Genomic DNA, 25,051 nt, shown 5'->3' on the forward strand with positions numbered 1-25,051 from the left:
TGGCCCTAAGCTTAAAAACTAGGCAGTTATTGAAAGATCTTAAGAAATTAAATGACAAGTTGCATTTTAGAAATATTACTTCAGTTGCAGAAGAAAGGCAGAGTAGGGACAAGTCTGAAAAATCCACTTGAGATGCATTACTACAGCATGGAAGACGGACTTCCAAGTATTTGGACCTAGTTATGCATGTGGAAAGGTTTACAGTGATGTTCCAGCAGAAATGGTGGAAACCAATGAACTGTTAGCTAGAATAATTAAGATCACTAGCTAGTTTAATAGTAGGAAAAGCCTCCAGTGGAGTATTCTTGGGGTTAAGATCTGAGGTTTTGTCTTTAACTGTGTCTTGCTCATCATTTTTGTCACTGACTTGGACTTAGAAACAAAACTGAATGTGGCCATTCTCATAACAAAGTAAAAAGAAACACATTTCTTATATCTCTGTAGTATTAGTAACTGGTGTTGATGCATTAGAATTTTGAATAAACTAATATTAATAAAGAGTTGATGATAAGATCAGAATCCAAATAGTCTTAATTAGAAAATTAGGCAACAATAAATAGATAATACTTATCAGAGACATATATGAAAAATTTTAAAAAGTACATTAGAAACAAACTTTTTTAACAATAAGCTTAAGAGGAATTAACATTATGATATTGTGCTCTAAAAAGAATCTATTTATGTTATGTATACTACGTGAGTTTAGCATGTAGTATACATACCCACTTGGAATATCGTTAAAAAATGGACCCACAATAAACTGTGGATACACTGGAGTATTTTCAGAGAAGAAATGACTAGAAAAATGAAAGATCAGATAACTCATGTGGTAAGAGAAAGATTTGAAACTTTTAACCTGGAAAAAAAAAATACAGCAGGAAGATACTATCTGTTTTCAAATTCTGGATCATGACCGTATGAAAGTTGGGCCTAAATTTATTCTAATCAGAGCAAATGATCAGAAGGATCAGGCAAACAGATGATGGATTAATATGTAGAACTTGGTGCTTGAGTTTTCCTAGGAAGTAGGAGATACCCAGTGCTAGAGCTTTCCCAGGAAGTAAGGGAAAACTTCAAATGGCAGCAAATTAACCTTTCCAGGACACCCATATGGAGTAGTAGAGCAATCTAAGTATCCAAAGGATGTGTAGACCAGGTCATTTATTGATTATGTCATTCTTAGACTCCTCTCTCTATTATACTTACAATAATAGTACAATTGGACCATATAGTATTTTTATAACTGCTTGTAGATTAATTTAATGATCTCTTTGAGAAATCTGTTAAAAACATGCCATAATAACAAAACAGTAAGTATAGGAGTCTTATTTCTTCTTCCTCTTTTTATTCCCCCTGCCCAAATTTTTATTATAAACTTTAAAAATACACAGAAAAGATCAGATGGTAACATATATGCTCATATACTTAACACATTGATTAATTAATTAATTGTTAACATTTTTCCATCTTTGTTTTTATGCCCAAACTCTTCATCATGAATTTCCTAAGAACGAGAGTATTTTCTTATACAACCACAAGCATCATTTTGCCTAAGGAGAAAAAGAAACAATTTCTTAATGCCATTTAATATCTAGGGCATTTTTTTAAATAGCCTTTCACATTTACAAAAAAGCATGCTGATTTTATCCTCTGGATAAAGATTTGTACAAAATTAAAGTGAAGAGAACATGTTTTGCATTTATGTAGGTAGAAAACAAGATTATTATAATAGTTGATGGGGAAAAAACTAGCATGTCTTCTAAGAGAATAACATTCATAACATTGATTTCTTTATTAAATCAAACATCTATAAAATGATGATTTTTACCTACTTTAAGAAAGGACCTATTTGAACCATCTCAGAAATTACATGTGATGTTGGTTGGCACATCTGTCACAGATTTATGAGTCATACAGTCCTCAGGAGTAGATTAAATAGATCTAAAAGAGAAAAGATTTGGAGAGTCTTCAGCAATTAGCTAATATAAAACTTTTTATTTCAAGTCTTGCTTTATATTGCTTTTATGAAGTAGTAAAAGTTTCAGTTTTGGGGATTTTTGTGTAAACAAAGGATTCCTTGCCATTTGTTCTTTCATGTCTACAAAACAAGGTAGGGCAAATAGACCTATGGAAAGGAAGGCTATTCTCATCTGTTTCTTTTCTTCTTTCTTTATCAAGCCTATTACAGAGTGACGAGAGCTATTAACTTTTACAATAAGCTTGGAGAAAGAACTGGAGGAATTTTATTGTTTGATATAAGGGTTATGTGAGATATGGTGACTCTTTCTGAATTAAAACACACACACAAAAACAAAACAACAAAACTAAACAAAAATAAAGCTGTGAGAATGATTATTGTAGCTGATTTTTTTTTTTTTTTAATTTTCAAAAGCCAAAGGTAAGTTTAAGAAAGCAGTGGAGTGTTACTTGTATCCAATAGAGAATAGGGAATTTGATAATGAGAAAGTAGGCTTTAGGTTCTTGAAAATGTGAAATTGGGTGAATCTTGGTACAAGTCTCAGGAAAGCCCATAATTATAAGTTACTAAAACGCTTCTTTAGGATCATATAGTTCTTCTGTGCTCTTTATTACTCTGGGATGTACTTTACCCACCAAACATGATTTTTAAACTCCTTAGGGTAGCAATTCTCTTTTCACGTACCACATGCTTATGAAATACTATGTACACTTCTGACACTTAATAGTAAAATTAATAAGTCTGGAAGCACTTTGTATAGAAGGTACGTAGTGCAAAATGGGTATTATTTTTCTCAAGCTATGTAAAGAGAACAAAAGGATCTGTTCAAAATCAGGTGAACAATTATCCTTTTGTAGGTTTATGAACAGATAAACAAAATGCTTTGCCTTTCAATTTTTTATTAGCAGTTTTTAAAGCCAAACATATACTTTAAGGAAAAAAAAATAGCTGATTTCTTCCTTAGAGAATCAAATTTGTAGGCCCTTATTTTCTACTTCACAAAGAAAATAGATAAAATATGGAGTCTTTCAGTGTCCTGCCCATCTTCACGTCAGCAGATCACAGATAATTGCCTCTTGCTTCAATGAATGAAGTGTCCTTCTCCCCAGGTTTACCTACCATTTCCTTTGGATTTGATCTTCTCTTGCTCCCGAGCCACCTTGCTTCATCAGTAATACCTTCTTTTCTACCTGTTACCTTTCTCTTTCTATTGTTCTCTCTCCATCATATAAACTTGCTCTCTTTCTCATCATAAAAGAAAAATGCATAAACACCCAGAGATTTCATAGTGTCCTCTAGATACTCTCCTGTTTTCTGCTACCCCTTAATAATAGTCTAGCTTCATTTTAAAACATATTTTATTCCTTTTTTTAAAAAGAATGAAAACACAGATTCAGTGTTAACAATTTCAAATGTATAAACAAGGGTCGTCTTGGTGGCTCAATCGGTTAAGCATCTGACTCTTGATTTTGGCGGGGGTCATGATCTCAGGGTCATGCCCCGTATCTGGCTCTGGGCTGGGTGTGGACACTGCTTGGAATTCTTTCCCTCTCCCTCTGCCCCTTTCTGTTCTCACAGGCTCTCTCTCTCTCACAAATAACTAAACAAATAAATAAATACATGCATAAAATGTATAAACAAGTAGAGAGAAGCAAATTAATCAAATGCCTGTCATCTGAAATAAACATACTTAAAACTTTATTATACATAAGTATATATTGTAACTGCTTATAAAGCATTTTTATCATCGAATAACTTCTATCGAATATAAAAATTACTAGATACATATTATTTAATTAATTAAATGTACCATAATTTGCATCTACCATTGGATGATTAGAGCATTTCTTTTTTTTTTTTAATATTTTATTTAATTTTTTATTTGACAGAGGGAGATCACAAGTAGGCAGAGAGGCAGGCAGAGAGAGAGAAGAGGAAACAGGCTCCTTGCTGATCAGAGAGCCTCATGCAGGACTCGATCCCAGGACCCTGGGATCATGACCTGAGCAGAAGGCAGCGGCTTAACCCACTGAGCCACCCAGGCACCCGATTAGAGCATTTCTAATTATATTGTTCTTTCTTTCTTTCTTTCTTTTTTTAAGATTTTATTTATTTATTTTTGACACACAGAGATCACAAGTAGGCAGAGAAGCAGGCAGAGAGGGAGGGAAGCAGGCTCCCCGCCGAGCAGAGAGCCCAGTGCAGGGCTCGATTCCAGGACCCTGGGACCATGACCAGAGCTGAAAGCAGAGGCTTAACCCACTGAGCCACCCAGGCGCCCCTCTAATCATATTGTTCTTATGAACAAAGCAAACATCCTCACAGCTAAATGACCAAGGTTTTTCTTCAGGCTACATCCTACAGGTAGAATTAGCAAACTTAAGTGTATGATGTTTTTATTTTATTTATTTATTTTTTAAAGATTTTATTTATTTATTTGACAGACAGAGATCACAAGTAGACAGAGAGTCAGGCAGAGAGTCAGGCAGAGAGAGAGGGGGAAGCAGGCTCCCAGCTGAGCAGAGAGCCTGACGCGGGGCTCAATCTCAGGATCCCAGGATCATACCTGAGATGAAGACAGAGGCTTTAACCCACTGTGCCATCCAGGTGCCCCAGTGTATGATGTTTTTAAAGCCTGATAGACTTAAATAAAGGTTTTCAAAAAAGTTTATCAAGTTCTTTTTCTTTTCAACTGTGCTTTTTTCATACACCTAAATAAATTTAATCTCTAAAAATTCTTTGTTTTAGTCTTACCTATTTTTGAGCATTTTAATATGTTCAGTTGTTTGCATATATTGCTTATAAATTATCTATTCATATTCTTTGCCGATTTTTCTGTTGCAGTGATCATATTTTTATTGTTAGTGTTATTTATATATTGAAGATACTAACCTTTTTAAAAAATTTTTATTTATTTATTTGAGAGAGAGAGCAAGCACAAGCAGGGGGAGCTGCAGAGGAAGAGGGAGAAGCAGGTTTCCCACTGAACATGAAGCCAGATGTGGGGCTCAATCCCAGGACCCTGGGATCATCACTTGAGCTGAAGACAGATGCTTAATTGACTGAGCCTCCCAGGCACCCCTCTCTTTTGTTTTTTTAATGTTATGTTTATATTCTGTTAATATACTTTTGTATATCTTCTTATTTCCCTTTCTTTAATCATATTTATGTGTTTGATTATGATTATTTTTCAAACACTCCAATTACATTTAGCAATATTGACTTCATTTTTATTGCTTGTGCTATCAAACTTAGAAAAGCCTTAGTGCTTTTATGCAATTTTTTAAAAAGATTTTATTTATTTGACAGAGAGAGAGAACAAGCAGGGGAGTAGCACAGGGAGAGGGAGAAGCAGACTCCCTGATCAGCAGGGAGCTTGATGTGGGGCTCTTTCCCAGGACCGGGAATCATGACCTGAGCCAAAGGCAGTTGCTTAACCAACTGAGCCACTCAGGCATCTCATGAAATTGTTTTTTAAAATAAAATTTTATTAAAAGATGATTCATATGTACCGAAGCGCACAAATTATAGAGTAGTAGAGCTTTAATAATACATATCCAAACACCGAGGTTAAAAAAACAGAACATCAGCAGCACCTCAGAAGCACATCATGTACCCTCCTTACCCCACCACTATTTTTTGAAGTTTTTGAAAAATGCTTTCAAACAGCAGTATTTTTGTGTGTGTGTCTGACTTCTTTCCTCAGTAATTTGTTTGTGAGATTCATCTTATATTTTTGCATGTGGTTACCGAATACATGATCTTTGACAGACATGCATGCACTTTTTGTTGGGTGTGTATCCTGGAGTACAATTTTGGCCACAGGGTTTGTGGATTTTCAATGTTAGAAGACCCTGTGGCACAATTTTCAAAGTAGGTTGTACCAGCTTCTATAGAGACCAGCAATGCATGGGAGGTCTACTTGCTCCACATTTTCAACAACACTTGATACTACTCGTCTTTTTCATTGTAATCATTTGAGTGTCTGTAAAATTGTTTTGAACTGTAATTTTAACTTTTATTGTCCAGAGTACTATGAAATTGAACTATTTTTTGTATGTTTACTGTCCCTTTGAATTTTTTAGGGGAGAGGGATTGTTCAAGTTTTCTACCCACATTTCTATTGATTTGACTGCTGTCTTCTTTTTATGAATATTTTCAAGAGAAGAAACTCTGTCTTACATACACACACACACACACACACACACACACACACACACAGAAAGACACATCCTCTGAATTGTTTCCTGAACTTAAATTCATTTTAATGTCTTATATCTCGTATTTCTACCTTAGAGTTACTACTTTTTGTCTTCTTTTATTTTTGTTAAGAAATCTTTTCCTAGCTTGTTATTAATATTATTGTTTAATTTTCACATTCAGCCATGTGATTGAAATGATTTTTTAAGTGTGATTATTGAATTGATCCAGACATACTTATTGAAATTACAATTCTTTTTCTTTGGCACTATAATATTATCACTTACATGTCAGTGACAATATAGGTGAAAATTTGTTTATAGATTATATATTCTGTTCTATTTATCTATTGACCTTTTTCTTTTCTTTTTTAAATAAAAAGAAAAAGAGCACAACTAGGGATGGAAAGGACAGAGAGAGAAGGAGAGAGAGAATCTTAATCAGACTCCATGGTCACCTTGGAGTCTTAAATGAGGCTTCAACTCACTACCCTAAGATCATGACCTGAACCAAAATCAAGAATTGGACACAACAGACTGAACTACCCAGGTTCCCCTCTATTAGTCTACTTTTATACTAATACCAAAATTGAGTAATTTATAGTTGAATTAATTATTACAATTCTTGAAATATGGTAGCATAAGCTCTCCAGTCTTTGTTTCTCTTAAGATTGCTTTTATTATTTTAGACCCTTGGCATTTCTATATGTATTTTAGTCTGCTGTGATTTTGATTGGGATTATACCAAACTATAGAACAATTTGTGGAGAATTAACATCTTTAAAATCTTGAGTTCTTTATTTCATAAGTTTAGTATATCCCTGTTTAGTTAGTTCTTATTTTCTCTCAATAATGTTTTATACTTTTCACCACAATATTTTGCACATCTTATGTTATATTTCAACGTATCTAAAGTTTTTTGATGCTATTTAAATTGTTACTTCATAATTTTTTCATTTTGTTTTGTTGTTGATATGTAGAAATATATTTTTGTACATTGATATTATATCCAATAAAATCTTGCTAAATTTGTTCTTTTAATTCTAGTAATTTATCTGTATTATTTTCTACATATACAATAATTTCATCCAAGAATAACCATAATTTTGTTTCTTCCTTTTCAAAGCTTAGTATGTTTGTTTATTTATTTATTTATTTATTTTACTTTAATTACTCATTCCACTAAAGAGGACCTACATTGCAATGCTAAATAAAAGTGGTCATAGTGAGCACCCTTATTTCATTTCCAGTCTTAAGCGGAAGGATTTCAACATTATACAGTAAGTGTGATGGTTAATGTAGGTTGTTTATAGATACTGTGTATCTACTTAGAAGTTCTCTTCTATCTCTAAATTGCTCAGAGCTTTTAATCTTGATTTGAAGCTGAAATTTATCAATGATACTGTCATAATTATCAAAAAGACCATTCCATTTTCTCTTAATATTTTAAACTTTATAGAATTATTTTCAAATGTTAAGCACATCTTGAATTCCTAAAATAAACCCCACTTATTTTTTTTTATTTTTATTTAGATTTCAGTTAGTTAACATACAGTGTAGTTTCAGATGTACAGTATAGTGATTCAACGCTTCCATACATCACCTGGTGCTCATCACAAGGGCACTCCTTAACCTCACCTTTCCTCTCACCCCCTTCCCTCTGGTAACCATCAGTTTGTTCTCTATAGTTAAGAGTCTGTTTCTTGGTTTACCTCTCTCTTTTCTTTTCTTGTTTGACTTTTTTGTTTTGTTTCTTAAATTCCATATATGAATGATGTGGTATGGTATTTGTCTTGCCTTGAATGATTTATTTCCCTTAGCATAATATTCTCTAGTTCTATCCATATCATTGCAAATGGCAAGATTTCATTCTTTTTTATGGTTAATATTCCATTGTATACATATACCACATCTTCTTTATCCCTTCATCACTCAGTGGACATGGGCTGTTTCCATAACTTGGCTATTATAGCTAATGCTGCCATGAACAAGAGGGTGCATGTAACCCCTTGAATTAATATTTTTGTATTCTTTTATATACACAATTTTGTATGAATTGTGCAATTGCTGGATCCTAGGGTAGTTCTGTTTTTAACTTTGAGAGGAAACTCCATACCCATTTGGTTTGATGTATTATTGTCTTTATATTTTGCTAGATTCAGTTTGCTGTATTTAGGATTTTTGCCTCTATATGTTCATGAAGAGTTGGTGTACAACTTTTTTTTTTAAGTTCTATTTTCTTATTCTTGATTAGACTCGTTAAAATTTTAGAAAATTTCTTTTAAGATTTTATTTATTTATTTGACAGAGAGAGATCACAAGTAGACAGAGAGGGAGGCAGAGAGAGAGAGGGAAGCAGGCTCCCTGCCGAGCAGAAAGCCCGATGCGGTACTCGATCCCAGGACCCTGAGATCATGACCCAAGCCGAAGGCAGCAGCTTAACCCACTGAGCCACCCAGGCACCCAAAATTTTAGAAATTTTAATAATATTTTAAATAACCAAAGTTTGGCTTTGTATGTGTGTTTTTTATTGCATTATTTTATCTAATATTTTATTTATTTCTGTTCTGATCTTTATTATTTTTTCTTCTATTTCCTTTGGATTTGATTTGTTCTTTTTTTTTCCTAGATATTTGAGATGGCACTTAGATCATTGATTTTTAGTCTTCTATTTTTTAAATTTAAATTTTGATTTTTAGTTTTAAATTTTCTTTTAAGCATGGACTTAGTTGTATTCTACAAGTCTTAAGTGCCAAATTTTCAGTTTTATTTTGTTCCCTAATTTGGTAATAACCATTATAATTTCATTCTTGACCCATGGATTACTGAGGCATATGTTCTTCAGTTTCTAAATTTGGGATTTCCAAGTTATCTTTCTGTTATTTATTTCTAGTTTAATATCACTATGATGAGGGAACATGCTCTGAATTATGTCAGTCCTTGAAATGTGTTGAGATTTAGTAAATGGCCTAGTTTATGATCAATTTGGAAAACATAAACTTGAAAAAATTATTTTGTCATTTTGAGGAAGTATGTTCCATCTTTGTTAATTAAGTCAAATATTTTTTTATCATCTAAATTTTAACTGATTTTTTTTCTTTTTTTGTCTGCTTCTTCTGTGAGCTACTAAGAGTAGTGTTTTAATGTTTCTCACTATGATCTGTAACTCCTTCTAGGCCTGTTAATATGTTGGAGGGGTTTTTTTGTTTTTTGTTTTTTTTAAGTGTATATAGAGTCTGAATTTTATCATTGTGATAGACATCCTTTATTCTCTTCAAGTCTACTTTATCTAACATTGGAATAGCTTCCCCAGGTTTTATTTGGTTAGTGTGGTTTTAGAACCAATCTTTACCCATCTCTTTTCTTATTTTTTACTATTACTTTTACAGGTAGCTTACAGTTTTGTGCCTTTTTATTCTGTTGGGTAATCTTAAACTTTAAAATGTGAATCTATTTCATTTACCTTTAATGTATTTACTGATACATTTGTTTTGGATCACTTATATCATCTTACTAATTCTTTTGGTGTTTTCTCTATTTTACTTATGTTTCTGATTCTTTTTGGACAAATGAAATATTTTTTATTAAGTAATTTTTCTTCTTTTAAAATTTTTGATCATATGTTATTTCATTACTTTAGTCTTTATCTTAAAATTAAATATGTATTGTTGCGTTATTATAGTCTAAAATAATTATCTTTATCATCCTCCCAATATTGCTAGAACATTAATATTCTTTAATTTTATTTATGATTTTCTCAACTTTGGTGTTGTTATTAGAATGTACTTTGATTTAAATTCATTACAAACATCATAAGATGTTACTGTTCTTGCTTGGTTAGTTAAAATTATTGATTTCACCCATATATTTACCCTTTCTTTATACTTCATACATTTAAGCAGTGTAGTGGTTCCCTCTGGGATCATTTTTCCTCTACCTAAAGAACTCATTTGTTTAATATTTGTTTTAGGGGGGGATTTTTCCATGATAAATTCTCTCAATTTTGTTATTTTCATCATTATGATTAAATGCCATTGGCAAATGATATTTGTGTCTCTTCTATATATAGAATGAAATTAAAATGCGACTCTATGTTCTAATAAGCAATTTTTATATCTAATTACATTTATTAAAATTTCCAGAATAATAGTAAAAGTGGATATTGTAGACATCCTTATCTTTTTCCTGACATTACTGGGACATTGTTTCTGTTTTACTCTTAAATATAATATTTCCATTAATATGTGATTTTTATCTTAGTAAAGCTTCATTATGACTCCATTGTTTTTTTCTGAAAATATTTTCTTAATCAAGAATAATTAATGATACCTATCAGGTGTCTTTAAACCATCTAATATGGTGATGGTACTTTTTTCTTCTTTGATCACTTATTATGTTAGATGTTACAAAACTTTCCAAAATTTTAAATAGAATTCCAAAAGTTCTGTTTGTTTCCCACATAAACCCAATATTTTTTGGAAAGTAATTCTTTGCTAAATTCTTTTACTGCACTGTCCATACTTGCCCTCCACAAAAGAGGAGTAGTGGTTCTTTCTTTCTTTCTTTCTTTCTTTCTTTCTTTCTTTCTTCCATCCTTCCTTCCAACCTACCTTCCTTCCTTCCTTCCTTTGGGTTAACATGGCCAGAAAGCGTTATAGAAGATATTGTGCTTAGAAAGCTTACATTAATATTTTTTATTTTTATATACAAAATTTTCAATTCTGGCTTTGGGTCAATAAAAATTAATTATTTATTTAATTAAGATAAAATGGGTTATCTTGAGGAATTACAAAGATTTCCTTAAATATTCAAACCAGTAATAAATATGTAAACTTGAATTTGAATTATTTGTTTTCAAGAGAGATAAAGAATAGGAATATTTTATCCCACTGTCATCAAATATTGATCATTTTTGTATCCTTCTTTTGTCTTTTGTATTTATATCACATAGAAACTATAATTTGAACTGAGGAAAGTAGAAGATTTAGTTTTTCATTTTATTTTGCCATTAAGAAACAACTTCAGGTTTGCATTTCTATAATTGAAACTTTATTTCTAATTAAGTTTAAGAAGTACTTTATAATTGCTCAATTATTTTCCTGTTCCATATGTAGACTCTTTAATATTATTATTATTAAAGCCATTATGTCTCGCCTTTAGGAGGTTTTGTGTATTTTACCTGAATAAAACTTTGAAGAAAAATACTAGTTTGTACTAGAATAAGCAAGGGCTTTGAAGTTTTTGAATGAACAGATTGTAATGTTGGCTCTATCACTTGATAGCTAAGAGTCACTTGGGCCAAAAGAGTTCTTTCCTATAAAATAATATTACTTGGGATTACTATGAAGATTCAGTGAAACCTTAGACACTTATAGAGTGCTTACTCTAGGGCAGCCACCAGTCTAATTAAGTGCTTTGTTATAAGATAATATTTAAATTTTATAACAACTCTATGCAGTCACCTTCATTATCATACTCTTTTTAGAGATGAAGAAATTGAGACTGAGGATTTAAGCAATGGCCAATTTTACATGGATGGCAAATGGCAAAGACTGTACACCCAGTTTGGCTTGAGTCTAGGCTTACACCACTGTTCTCCTCCATATATACGTGACATCTGACTTGGTTCTTGACACCATTTAGTCATGTAAATTGTTATTGTTCTGCTTGGCCTAAGTCTCTAAAGACTTTAACTGTATTCAGAGAACTATTTCACAGTAAGTCGATTGCTCTGGTAACTAACATTAATTTAGTTGAAAGAATAAGAGAAATATTTCAAACTAATATGGGGTCAAATAACAAATTTTCTAATACTCTCTGAATATGAATTTGTCTGAGTACTGTGGTATTTTGTTGACTCCTAATTCCTCATGTTTACAGGAATTATTACCATACCACGGATTCTTGCTAATTTAGAGTTGTTACCATACCATAAATTCTTACTACTTTAGAATAAGTAGTTTGTGGTTTCTGTGTCAGAAGACTTTTTTTTTTAATTTTTTATTTTTGATAAACATGTATTTTTATCCCCAGGGGTACAGGTCTGTGAATCAGCACTCACCAAAGCACATACCCTCCCCAATGTCCATAACCCCACCCCCCTTCTCCCAACCCCCTTTCCCCCAGCAACCCTCAGTTTGTTTTGTAAGATTAAGAGTCACTTATGGTTTGTCTCCCTCCCAATCCCATCTTGTTTCATTGATTCTTCTCAGAAGACTTTTGATGAGGTATGAATTGCAAGCTGTGGAAATGACTTATTCAAGGGAGTTTAGTTTGTGAATGACTGTGCAGAGAGTACATGGAATGAAATTTGAAAGGGAGAAAGATAAATGCTCTCTATTGTTAAACTAGTACCTGTTTCCCAAAGACAGAGGTTGGGCAGTGTCAAATATCAGATGCTCACACTTTCATTCCATTACCAAAGTAACAATAAAGAAGAGACTCTGTTGGCAGCAAAGGTCCCATAGGTCACTCATAACTGAATAGAGAGAATATTAAGAAGCAGCAAGGCTGAGACAAGAATGAGGAAACTGGATTAAGACATAACCGGTGAAAGGTGACAAATGGAAAAGACATGTTTTTGAATTGTACTCTATATTTTATGGCCTAAATTATATGCTACCTTATTATTTACTGATGAAGGGATTTGCACTGTTGGGGAGAGTTATCTCTCACAAATGTCTAAGTATCTTCTAAAAAAGACCTAGAGTAGAACAAATAGAGAAATGCTACTTTGCTGTCTTTTACTGCAAGCTCATTCGTTAGAATTTGCAAGTGAATTTGTATTTTGGGCCTTTAGCACAGTATGTGCCATAGAAATTATGCTAAAGATTTCTGAATTTGTCAATTAATGGAGACATATTTAATATTATTTTCCTGATGCTTAACTTCATAGCTTTATATCAGCATAGAGTATTTATTATTCTGAAACTGTGCAAAAGTTTGAGGGATAATGCTCGGTACTTAAGGCAAGATCTATATATACCTGGGCTCTAAAAGAAGGAATTATTGAAAGAAAAAAGCAAAATCATATTTAAATTATGGTAAATTATGATAACAATAGCAAAGAAATTTTTATGATATGGATTTATCTAAAAGGGCATATCTCAAATATTCAAGTTCCCAGAAAAAGTAAGCACAAATTCCATGTATTTAAGCAAATCACACACACACACATAAATGCATACATACATAAACGTAAAGAAAACTTTATACATTTTCTTTATCTTCTAAGAACTGTATGATTATTCTTTCTTTTTTCCAGGTGGCATTTTCGAATATGTGGAATCTGGCCCAATGGGAGCTGAAGAGCTTGCATTCAGATTTGCTGTGAATACAATCAATAGAAATAGAACGTTGTTACCCAATACCACCCTAACTTATGACACCCAAAAGATAAACCTCTATGACAGTTTTGAAGCATCCAAAAAAGGTAATTGACAAATATTTAACATTATATTTTCTGGAATTCAAATTTCCAGGTATTCTTGAGAGATTTCTTAATTCCAAATGTAATTAATAAGTTATTAGGAATATTTTCATGCAAATATTTCTTTTTAAAATGCATGTAAATTTTATCAGGGACAGTAAGATGATATGGTTATCTATTATAAAAAAAAAAGCTTTTAACATGAAATACGATTAGGTCTATGATTGTTGTGAAATTGGTTTTTTTCCCCAATAATCCTGTTTTCTTAGTAAACTATTCCTATTTTTAAGAACCCACTAAATAAAATGATACATCAGTGGATTTTACCAAGTTTTGGAATCCATTTTTACATTTTTATTTCCATTACCTGTCACTTCTACTACATTATTACTATTGTCTCAATTTACTGACTCCCTTGAAAGTTCTGTAGTTCCAAGTGACTTTATAATGTCAGTCCAATCTTAAAACTTCACTGGAAAATTTTCAAAAAGCTTTCATTTATGCCTGTTTTTAAACTAGTGGATGTATCTTCTTATGACTGAAAATAAATGGAAAATGTGAAAATTGAATTATAAGAAGATATAATTAGAATATTTATAAATTTTATTTTATTATGTTTTTAAACTGTGTTTTTAATGGTAAGAATAGAAAAATAACTTTGTAGATATGACTTTAACATTTATAAAGTAAGGAAGGTAATAGAGAACTATTATCAACGCATTATTTTAACCAAACAACAATCTTGGTAGTATGTGCGTTTTGAGAGAGGTTTCCATAGTCTTACTGTCTAAGTGGGTGATCTTTTCTTTGCATAGTTAGCATTCTTTTGCACAGTTAGCATTAACAGGAATTAAATTTCATAATATAGATTTTTCTCAAAGGAGTGGACTTAGAAAGCATTTGCTCTAAATTTATATTTTTAAAACAACATTTATTTTTCTGTAATTCTAATAATGTTTTATTAGCTATCTTACCTTGATGGAAATGTACATAATTATTTATAATTCTAACCTGGTCTAGATTTCTTCTAATTTCATTAATATTAATGGCAACTGATAAGGTACAATATTCTGTGAGATGAAAGTACCCTTTTTATCCCCCAGCTAACTAGTGTTTATCAAAGCCTATATTCTGCCTGCCCTTTGAATTCATATCTTTATGAATACAAATAAGTTTCCACATTTCAGAACCATGTCAGGGTGATGAAAGGTTTTAAAGGCTGGAAAAAAAGGGTAAAGGTTATTGTGAAATACTACATTTGTCATCATAATTGCAAAATAAGTCATTAACTGTAAGACAAGCGCATTTGATTAGTGACATAGTTCATGATTATTTCCATTAGGAAGAAGAAGCTCTGTCTCAAATGAAATAATTTAGACCAAAGAATATGGAATATGGGTGAAGCATAAAAAAATATTAAGAGGTTTCTTAATGAGAAATTCAAAGGAGTAATGTAAAAATAACAGACTAGCATGTTCTTTTAAAACATTTTTTAAAGATTTTATTTATTTATTTATTTGAGAGAGGGAGCATGCACAAACACTAGATGGGGTAGGGTGGCCAGAAGAGGGAGGGGGAGAAACAGACTCCTTGCTGAGCAGAGGGCCTAACTTGGGAATTGATCCCAGAACCCTGGGATCAGGAACTGAGCTGAAGGCAGATACTCAACTAACTGCAACACCCAAGTGCCCAGAGACTAGCATGTTCTAGCAACAAACAGGTTACTGTCTCAGGAATTATGAGGTGTTAAACTCATTTGGTTTACAAAATATTAAAAGGGGTTTACAAATTCTGTCACCCACTAAAATCCAGTGAAGTTTATATTCATTCATACCCCTTCTTTCTTAAATTCTAGAATACCCTCTGTTGACATTATTTGTAAAATTATTTGAACAGTGAGCTACAGATGTCTGGAAGAATTTCCCTTCTAACAAACATAATGTTTGGAGTTCAACAAAATATGGAAATTATCTAAATGTAGATGTTATTTATAAGGAAAACAAAATCTTTCTTCAGGATAAACCTTCAGGCTTACGATAATAATGTGGTAATGTTGGCAAGCTGGTATCTCTCCCCATTATTGACCAACTTCTATCTCCTCTTCAGCCTGCGATCAGCTGTCTCTTGGGGTAGCTGCCATCTTCGGGCCTTCACACAGCTCTTCAGCAAATGCTGTGCAGTCTATCTGCAATGCTCTGGGGGTTCCCCACATACAGACCCGCTGGAAGCACCAGGTGTCGGACAACAAAGATTCCTTCTATGTCAGTCTTTACCCAGACTTCTCTTCACTCAGCCGTGCCATTTTGGATTTGGTGCAATTCTTCAAGTGGAAAACTGTCACGGTCGTGTATGATGACAGCACTGGTAAGAAAAATCAGTAGCCTTCAGGGCTATGCTTTAAGTATGCACAACGTTCTGAAACTTATTCAAGATTCTTACTATGTTCTTCTTTGGTTTTTTAATTAAGGTGAGGAATGGAAAGACATTTGGAATCAAACATCAACACTAATTTCACACATCCAAAGAACAGCTACATCCCATCCTTTCTCTCTATATTTGTGAGATAAGCACTTTCCTTCCCTGTGAAGGATCAGTTAGCATGAACTATAATATTGGATGAAGGATAGAGAGAGTATAAAATATAATATTGAAATTTTATTCAAAGAATTCTTCTGCTAGGTTTAGGATAGTTTCCCACAATAAAGTCTTACAATTGACTGTTAGTGAAACTTATCAAGAAATTCAGGATTTTGACTTAACATTTTCTTTGACCATTTATGTGCCAAAAATGTGTATGATAAATAATAACTTTTATATCTGTATAGCATGTTTGAAGTTGAAGAAAAGTTTTTTTTTTTTTTTCAAATTTGAAACAATGTAATACCCATTGAAATACTCAAGAGTTTTTAGAACTATGTGTAGACATAGTTTAGGAATTTGGAAAATAGAGTTTTCTAGGTGATATTTATTACAGTGTCTTTGATGAGTATTTAATGAGTGTTTGCTGGCTAGAGGTTGTTTGTGCTTTCTTGTTCTAATGTATATTATTATTTTTATATATGAATTGTTGTTTTGAAGTAGTAATTGAAAACAAGTCTCATAGATAAATATATGAAAGTAAAAAATGGAAAATAAATGTATTTTCTTTTCTTTGGCAACTATACTGGTAGAAGTTCATACTATATTGATTATTTTATAGTGACACGAATTTTGTATTAAGATGTTTATCAATAGTCCAAATAGTGCTCTAAAATAGGATGTGATTATAGTATTTTATTCTAAGACATTTCACTATACCTTCATGTTTACATAAAAATTGAAATTCATTTGAATTCTCCCAAAGTAATCTAGTAGCACACTTTGTTCATGCGTGCAAGATTTAGAACTATGTGCAGGACTAAGACCCTTTGCCCATAAAATTGACCAACTAGACAGATAGGAATTCTCTCAGGAAGACAACGGAAGAGAGACTTACAGGGTTGAGAAAACAATGACTATAACTTGAAAATCATTTTCATTAGGGTAAGAAAGACTGAGTCTCAATACCCATTAAGAGAGTAATTTTACTTTTCTGATTTTAAAAAGTGAAATTTTCATGAATAATTTTAACTTAGAAATATAAATAAAAGCCCTTCAAAAAATATCTTAGTAAGTACATTTGATGTCTTTTAACTGAATTAGACTTACTAAGTTTGTTGTATGATGTTTTACTCCCAAATCATTACTTTTCTTTTGTTGATAAATTTCTTTATGTCAAGTTATAAATGGTAGATTCCATGTGAATGGTTTTTCTGGGGTGTTATAATGTAATGGTTCAGGAAAACCTCAGTTACAAATTGGTCCATAACTCTTTATGAATGGTCATATACGAAACTATATAAATATGAATACATACACATTGTGAATCTGTGAGTTATTTACTTCTCTGTTCCCTCTGATTTAATTCAAGTGATTGCTATCCAAACATCACATATCTTCATATATATATGTATACACACACGGTATATACACACATATGTGAGTGCATACGTTGTACATGTGATATTTATATTTATTTCTTATTATTTTAAAACTCCTCATGGTAGAAAGGATATTGGCAAATGTTCAAAATGTTTATGGATAATACATCTTCTTCATTATTCTGTGTGTGTGTGTGTGTGTGTGTGTGTGTGTATTATGACATTTTTATTTCACATATGTAGCTCTTGAGTGATTGACTAAAATGATAATGGGATTTGTGACCAAGATCAAATCACAGTTCGATAAAGCAAAGCTTCATATGTAATTGATCTTTTTCTTTAAATAATATTCTAAACATTCATATCATAGAAGCAAATTTAAATAGAGAAATAAATGTAATTAGTTAATTCAATGTATACACTTTTAATGGAAACTTGACCTCGGATTAAATTTATTAAAATAGTTTGAAACTATTTAAAAGAAAATTTGCTGCACTCTTCACTTTGATAGTGACATAAATACTTGGCGATTCTAAAACCTGATTACTCAAATATTAATACTAAGACTCACTACAAAATTATCCGTAGGGTAGGTGCACCTTAAAAGTACTCTGAGGAGAATAAAAGCTTATAATTGCTCTATTTCATGCAACATTTAATTTAAAATACCTTGGTAAAGAATCTACTATTTGCCCGGGACCAATGCAGGTGTGTTTATTCCAACAGAGCAAAGTTCTGGCCCTGGCTGAGCTTCTAGTTCCTATTTAGTGATATGTCATTGTCCATGTTTTTACTACATTTGTAGTGAGCTAGTGGCATCTGCAACTGGCCACTGGTAGTACCTTTAAATATATTTATTTTTATTTATTTATTTGAGAGAAAACAAGTAAGCAAGAGAGAGCACAAACTAGGGGAGGGGCAGAGGGAGACGGAGGAGTAGCCCCTTACCCCACACCCCTGCTAAGCAGGGAGCCCAATGTAGGGACTCTATCCCAGGACCCTGGGACCCAGACCTGAGCTGAAGGCAGATCCTTAATTGACTGAGACACCCAGGGGCCATGGTCCCTTTTAATTTAACACACTTTTGAGAATGTGGCTGTCCTTGATATTTTGATAAGATAGAACTGACCCTAAGATTCCCTTTGAAATGTATTCATAAATATTTGGAAGTAGACTTTTTTCTCCTTTTCAGCTATTTTTAAAAGTCTCAAGGTGGAATTTTAATGAGAGAATTCAACAGAGAGGATTTGTAAACTTCCCAAGTGAACAAGATGCCTATTTGATCGTGTGGGAGGAAATCTGATTATAGCAAGGATTATAAACTGAAATGGGGAAAAATCCACCTCATATTTAGCAAGATAAATATTATTGACTCCATTATGGACTCCTATATCTGCTGTTTACTGCAGGACACACTGTGCCATTTTATTTACATTTCTTTTTTCCCTCTCCAGATTTATTTATTATGTATGCTATCCCTCCCATTTATATTCATTTCTGTTTTGTTGTGTTGTCCAGTTTGATACATGATAATTATACTTTCCTCCAGTCTTTGTTCCCACCCCCAAAACAGATGGGATGATAGATGAAATATAGTGCTGGAGTAGGAGAAATTCTTAGAATGATGTTAACAGGAGCTGTTTATTTTTTATGATAATTAGCATTTGTTGTTGTCGTGGATGAATGCTTTTAAACACCCTGAAAGTCTGTTATAGCTCTGAATGATGTCCAAAAATGATGGAAAAGAATTGGCTTCAGAAACAAAGCTGTGTTTCTGTCAGTCATTTTGGAACATATGATTCACTTTAAATATAAACTAAAAATAAGTTGGATAGCTGTCAGCTCGTAAGCAATTCCAGGATAAGTTCTGAATATTTGCTTTAAAATCCCTGTGTTTCATCTTTGTTTATAGACCAGCAGTCCATTAACAAAGAACTCTGGACTGGTAAACAGAAGCCTGGAATTCTATTCCCAATTTTGCTACTAAACACTGGTACAACTTTGGAAATGAGGAGATGAGAATGAAAATAACTACAGAAAAGAGCTATAAGGCACTAGGCATTGTGATAGTTGCTATTATATAAACTATTTCACTTCATCATCAAAACAGTTCTGTGAGTCCCAAAGGAAACAGGTTATTATCACACCATTCCTGCTTCCTTCCGTGACTGGCTTTTCTGCCCACCAACAGCCGAAGACAGAAACGTGAACATCTCCCTTCATTTTTTCCCTTTTTCAGGCCCCTCAATCAGGCTGTAACAGTTGTCAATGCTACACCTGTATGATCTCTCAAATCTTTTTTTCCCATCCTCTCTGGTACTTCTCGGGTCAAGATCACCATTATCTCTCACCTGGATTATTATTAACAGCTTCCTAACTGACCCCCTACTTCAAGTCTATATCCACTAAAATCCAGTCTCCACTCTGCAGTTAGAGTTTTTTTTTTTTTTTTTAAATGCAATTGTGATCCATTCTCCTTATTAATGGCTTCTCGTTGCTGTAAGGATAAAGTCAAAACTTTTTAAAGAGACTTCTAAGACCTGACACGATCCAGTTCCTGGAGCTTTCCAGTGACCTTTGAGTCTGGATTCCTCACTTACGTCTTTTCAGATGAGCCGTTAAACTTCTTTCAAGTTGCCCAATATCCTATTTCTGTTCACCTAGAAATTTCTCATTCTGGCCTCCACTCCTCCCATCCACTAAATTCATACACATGTGCTCATGTGCATTTACACATACATGCTCACACATACCATCTGGCTTAGCTGTCACAAAGAAAGTTTACCCCAGCGCATCCCAGCACCTGGTACTACCCCCGACCCTCGCCCATGAGAACATTCATCACATTATAAATGAGTTTTCTTGGCTATATTTTACGCTGGATCAAATACACACCTGAGCAGAATGAACCCTAAGGCTATGAACTCTTCTGTCATCAGCACCTGGCTATGACAGGTGACTGTCATGACTCATGGATCTACCTTAAAAATTTCCCCTTCTGCCATATCTGCACGTCTACAGCAATACCTATCATGTTTGCACGATATGACCCTGCTTCCCAAACCACCACTGAGCGTGTCAGTGAGATGGGCATATACACATTCAGTTTTCTTCCTATAAACTTGAAAAAGAACACAGACACAGGGACATCTGGTAGACTGGTCTATCATTGTTACTATGGTCTTTGATGTCAAAACATTCTGTATTGAAATCCGGGCTCTGTTGTATACTTTTCAGCAAGTTACTTGATTTTAAAAGTCTGAGTTGATGCATTTGTAAAGTAAAGATAATAAATACTTTAGAGGACTATTGTCCTGCCTCATAGAGCCCACATAGTAGTAGCTTAAAACTCACAATAATGCAAATTTCATGTCTTTGTGCTATTTATGCCTTACTGTACTCTAGGAAAAAGGAATTATTAATCCTACTTTTTTTTTTTAACATGAGAAAATTTAGATGCAGAGAATTGGGATAATTTGCCCAAGGTTACACAGCAAGTAAATTGTAGATCTGGGTTTTGACCCTAGGCAGTCAACTTCAGAACATACTCTGTTTAATTAAATACTGTTATATAATGTTAGTTGGTCTGGTTTGGTTCATTTTGTTGTCATTATTTTAAGCAAAGGAATGACACAGAACTATTTTTGGTAAAGGCTCTCTGCCCTTAGTGTGGAGAACATATCAGGGCTATTGGGGTATGGTAGGGAACAAGGCAAGACCAGAATCAAGAGGATTTCTAAATTAATCAGGTTGAAAAAAAGATGACAATCTCACTTAAAAAGTTTTTGGTGGAATGCTGTTGAGGTAGAGATTCTAGGAAATTATCGAAGATAAGGATTGTAGGGTTTAGTAAGTAAATAAAAAGAGGAGAGAGTGATGGAGACAGAGAAAAATGATCTTTATGTTTCTGGTCTGGGCTATTAATCATTGGCATATTTACCCAAGAGCGGAAAACAAGAAAAAGAGATTTTGGAGAGGGGAGAGTATATTTGGTTCTTAACACATTAGCTTGAAGTGACTATAAAATATTCCCTTGGAGTCATCCAGTGTTGTTGAAGTTTTCATGAATGCATTTTGGGAAACAGAAATTTTCAAATGGGCATATAAGAGTGCCTTGGTGGCTCAGTTGGTTAAGCATTCAACTCTTGATTTCAGCTAGGTCATGATCTGGGGGTCTTGAGATCAAGCCTGGCATCTGACTCTGTGCTTAGCAGGGAGTAAATGCTTGAGATTCTCTGTCTCTGCCCCTCCCTGCCCCATCTAAAATAAATAAATAAATCTTCTAAAAAATGGGCATAGAGGTGCTTGGGTGGCTCAGTTTGTTAAGTGTCTGCCTTTGGCTCAGGTCGTGATCCCAGAGTCCTGGGATGGAGCCCTGCATCAGGCTCCTTACTAGGCGGGGAGTCTGCTTCTCCCTCTGCCTGCTGATCCCCTGCTTGTGTTCTCTCTTTGTCCCTCAGTCAAGTAAATAAATAAAATCTTTAAAAAATTATATGAATAAATAAAAAATTTTAAAAATGAGCAGATGCTACTTTCATTGTCATTTGTTCTGCCCTTGATTTGTAATTCTTTGTGGTGTGAGGAAGTAAAAAAATTTGCCAAAAAACAAAGTCATGGTACAAGAAAATTCAGTTATTTTAGTGAGTAGGCAGTCATGGAAATCAATATAGACTTTTATTTAAAGTGTCTTAATTTTTAAAAGATTTTTTATTTACTTGAGAATGAGAGAGAGAGAATGTGCACACATGAGCAGGGGAGAAGGGGAGAGAGAGAGAAAGAGAAGCAGGGGAGAGGGAGAGAGAGAAGCAGGCTCTCTCCTGAGCAGGAAGCCTGACGTGGGATTTGATCCAAGGACCCTGGGATCATGACCCGAGCCAAAGGCAGATGCTTAACTGATTGAACCGTGCAGATGCCCTGAAATCTGTCACTTTTTTTTAAGGGATTATAATATTTAACAGGCTGATCTTTGAGTAATTTCTATGATATGAATATAGAAAAGTAGGTCTATATACTAAAGAAACGCAGAAATGCTTTCTTCAGGGACTTTATTAACTTGGATGAAGTGTATGTATAAATTACGTTCCACACACATCTGTCTGTGCTTTTGGAGTTAGTTTAATAAATGCAAAATTAAGCAATAATAATTTTTTTAAAATCTTGAACCTGTGTTTAAATAGGATAAAATAAAATAATTTAAGAAGATAAGTTAATATGAAAATATATATTCCTGGAAGACACTCGTTTTCAATACTATGGCAATTTTTGTATTATAAAATTTATAACCAAATAATTTCAATTTTATTTCAGGAAGTAGGGTAATTTGGATCTAAGATGATTATATGTTGTAAAATCTAAGTACAAAGCTCCAAGTTCTTTAATTCCAAGAGCACATACAATAAGAAATTATGAGTTAAACCCAATTATTTGGATATAATTGATTACATAGCTTGATATATTAGTGTTTCTACAATGTTGGTTTTGCTTGAACATAGTTTCTTTATTCCTATTTAAGCTAGCATAAAATTATTTGGAATATTTCTTGGGCTCTGATTACATGACAGTGAATATTTTTAAACATATTCAAAGAGCTAATTTTTCTTCAATTTTAAAATCTTTAAAATTTATGCCAACCCCAAAACCTGAAAATAAAATTTCTAATCCACAACAATCACACAAGTCATATTCCTGCATATCTGTGGGTCTAACAAACTAGAAGGGGCAGGTCTTATACCAGAGCCAGTGATCAGCAGAATTTGTTTTCATTGGAAGAGAAGAAAATAATAAAGTGGGAGCAATTCCCTGGTGACAGTCAGACACTGCCAGTTTTCCTAAATTTAAATCTGGAACATGATAAATTTGGCCAGAGCCTCTTGGTCGTTACTTTTCCTCCAGCCTTTTCTTGCTGTTTGTCTCCTTCTCTACGAAGGATAGGGAGAAGGGGAGGGCTTGTATTCCCTCTCCGATGCCCTTGACAATTCTGACTACTCCGTCTTCAAGGGAAAAGAAAAACTCTCCTCCTTTGGTCTCTGTGCTGTCACTCTCTCCTTGTGACCTCCTTCCTTTCAGCCATTTATTTCATTTTTATATTCATAAAATGGTAATGAAAACTGATATTTAAAACTGCTCCTTAAAAACTGATATTCACATATTTTTAGACTTGTTCTCTGCTTATTTCATTTCCCCAAAAGATTTTCCTCTGCCCCATATCTTCCTTTGCCTCTAATTATATGGATAACTGATCTACAACTTCACTTGTTTCTACCATGTTCCATACTCATAGATCTAGCCCCAACTGATCATTTTTATTTGGATGTCTCAGAAGCACATCGAACCCAGACTCATTGTCTTTATTCTGAACTTTCTTTTTCTCCTGGGTTCTCCTTATTTCTTAGGTTTCCTAGCCATATCCACAGTGATCAGACTAGATTCTTGTCTTTCTGTCATCCCTCATTTTCAATAGATCACTTAAACATTTTCATTTTTTTAAAAGATTTTATTTATTTATTTGGCAGATAGAGATCACAAGCAGGCAGAAGAGAAGCAGGCAGAGAGAGAGGAGGAAGCAGGCCCCCCACCGTGCAGAGAGCCCGACGCGGGGCTCCATCCCAGGATCCCAGGACCATGACCCGAGCTGAAGGCAGAGGTCCCAACCCACTGAGCCACCCAGGCACCCCTAAACATTCTCATTTTTATCTTGCAATTCTCAAATGTGGCTCTATTCTCTATTCCCACCCCTGTCTTAGTTAACACACCTGCATACAGCCTTGACCAGGTTCCACCTGGTACCCTATTTAAGTTCATCTGTCTGATGCAGACAAAATGGTCTTTTTTTGCAATGACAATCTGGTGATGTCATTCCCAGTCTTAACACTGTCTGGTGACTCCTCGGTTCTTGGAAGAATGAGTTCTAATTTCTCAGCATGACACATGCAGCCTGTGTCACTGTCATTCTCATGCCTCTTTGATTTTGCTTTCCTGGTATTTCTTCTCTCAATACTTACGCCACAGCCTTCCTTGAGTAATTTAATTCCCCCTTACCAATCATGTTCTGCTCTTTCAAGTCTCTTTGCTGTGCACAAACTGTTCTCTTTACCTGATATGCCCTTCCCATTTGGTGATTTATTTGCACCTTCAGGATGCACCTTAAAACATTCTTACAAAGTATAAATGTGAAGTAAACTTCCCTGACTCTTACCCATGTGAGCTGATAATTCTGTTCATTGTATGATGCAAGACTTTGGTTGATAAAATAATTCATCATTAATTCTGTAGTAAATCTTATTTTCAGCATATTCATGTCACCCAGTTAGCAGGAATGATGCTTTCCTTGGCATGAGAATGTTAACTATTTTATAATTAATTCATCTATTTATTTTTCTCTTTTTGTTTTATTTTAAGTTTATTCCTTTATTTAGCTTACAAAAACTAATCAAATATTTATTATGTGTTGTCATTGTTCTAGATACTGGAAATACAAGAGTGAACA

The 25,051-nt window shown here is 33.5% G+C and overlaps 1 protein-coding gene across 3 annotated transcripts in view; it reads left to right on the plus strand.

Annotated features, from left to right (window-relative positions):
• GRIK2 (glutamate ionotropic receptor kainate type subunit 2) overlaps positions 1–25,051 on the plus strand; it is a 638,217-nt gene that overhangs the window by 226,986 nt on the left and 386,180 nt on the right. For all 3 annotated transcript variants that reach the window (XM_059401117.1, XM_059401116.1, XM_059401114.1), the window contains exons 2-3: positions 13,442–13,609; positions 15,713–15,970. In XM_059401117.1, the coding sequence (XP_059257100.1) occupies positions 13,442–13,609; positions 15,713–15,970 (426 nt within the window). The remainder of the gene's footprint in view (positions 1–13,441; positions 13,610–15,712; positions 15,971–25,051) is intronic.

This window comes from Mustela nigripes, chromosome 5 (genome assembly GCF_022355385.1).
Source record: "Mustela nigripes isolate SB6536 chromosome 5, MUSNIG.SB6536, whole genome shotgun sequence".
Taxonomy (NCBI): Eukaryota; Metazoa; Chordata; class Mammalia; order Carnivora; family Mustelidae; genus Mustela; species Mustela nigripes.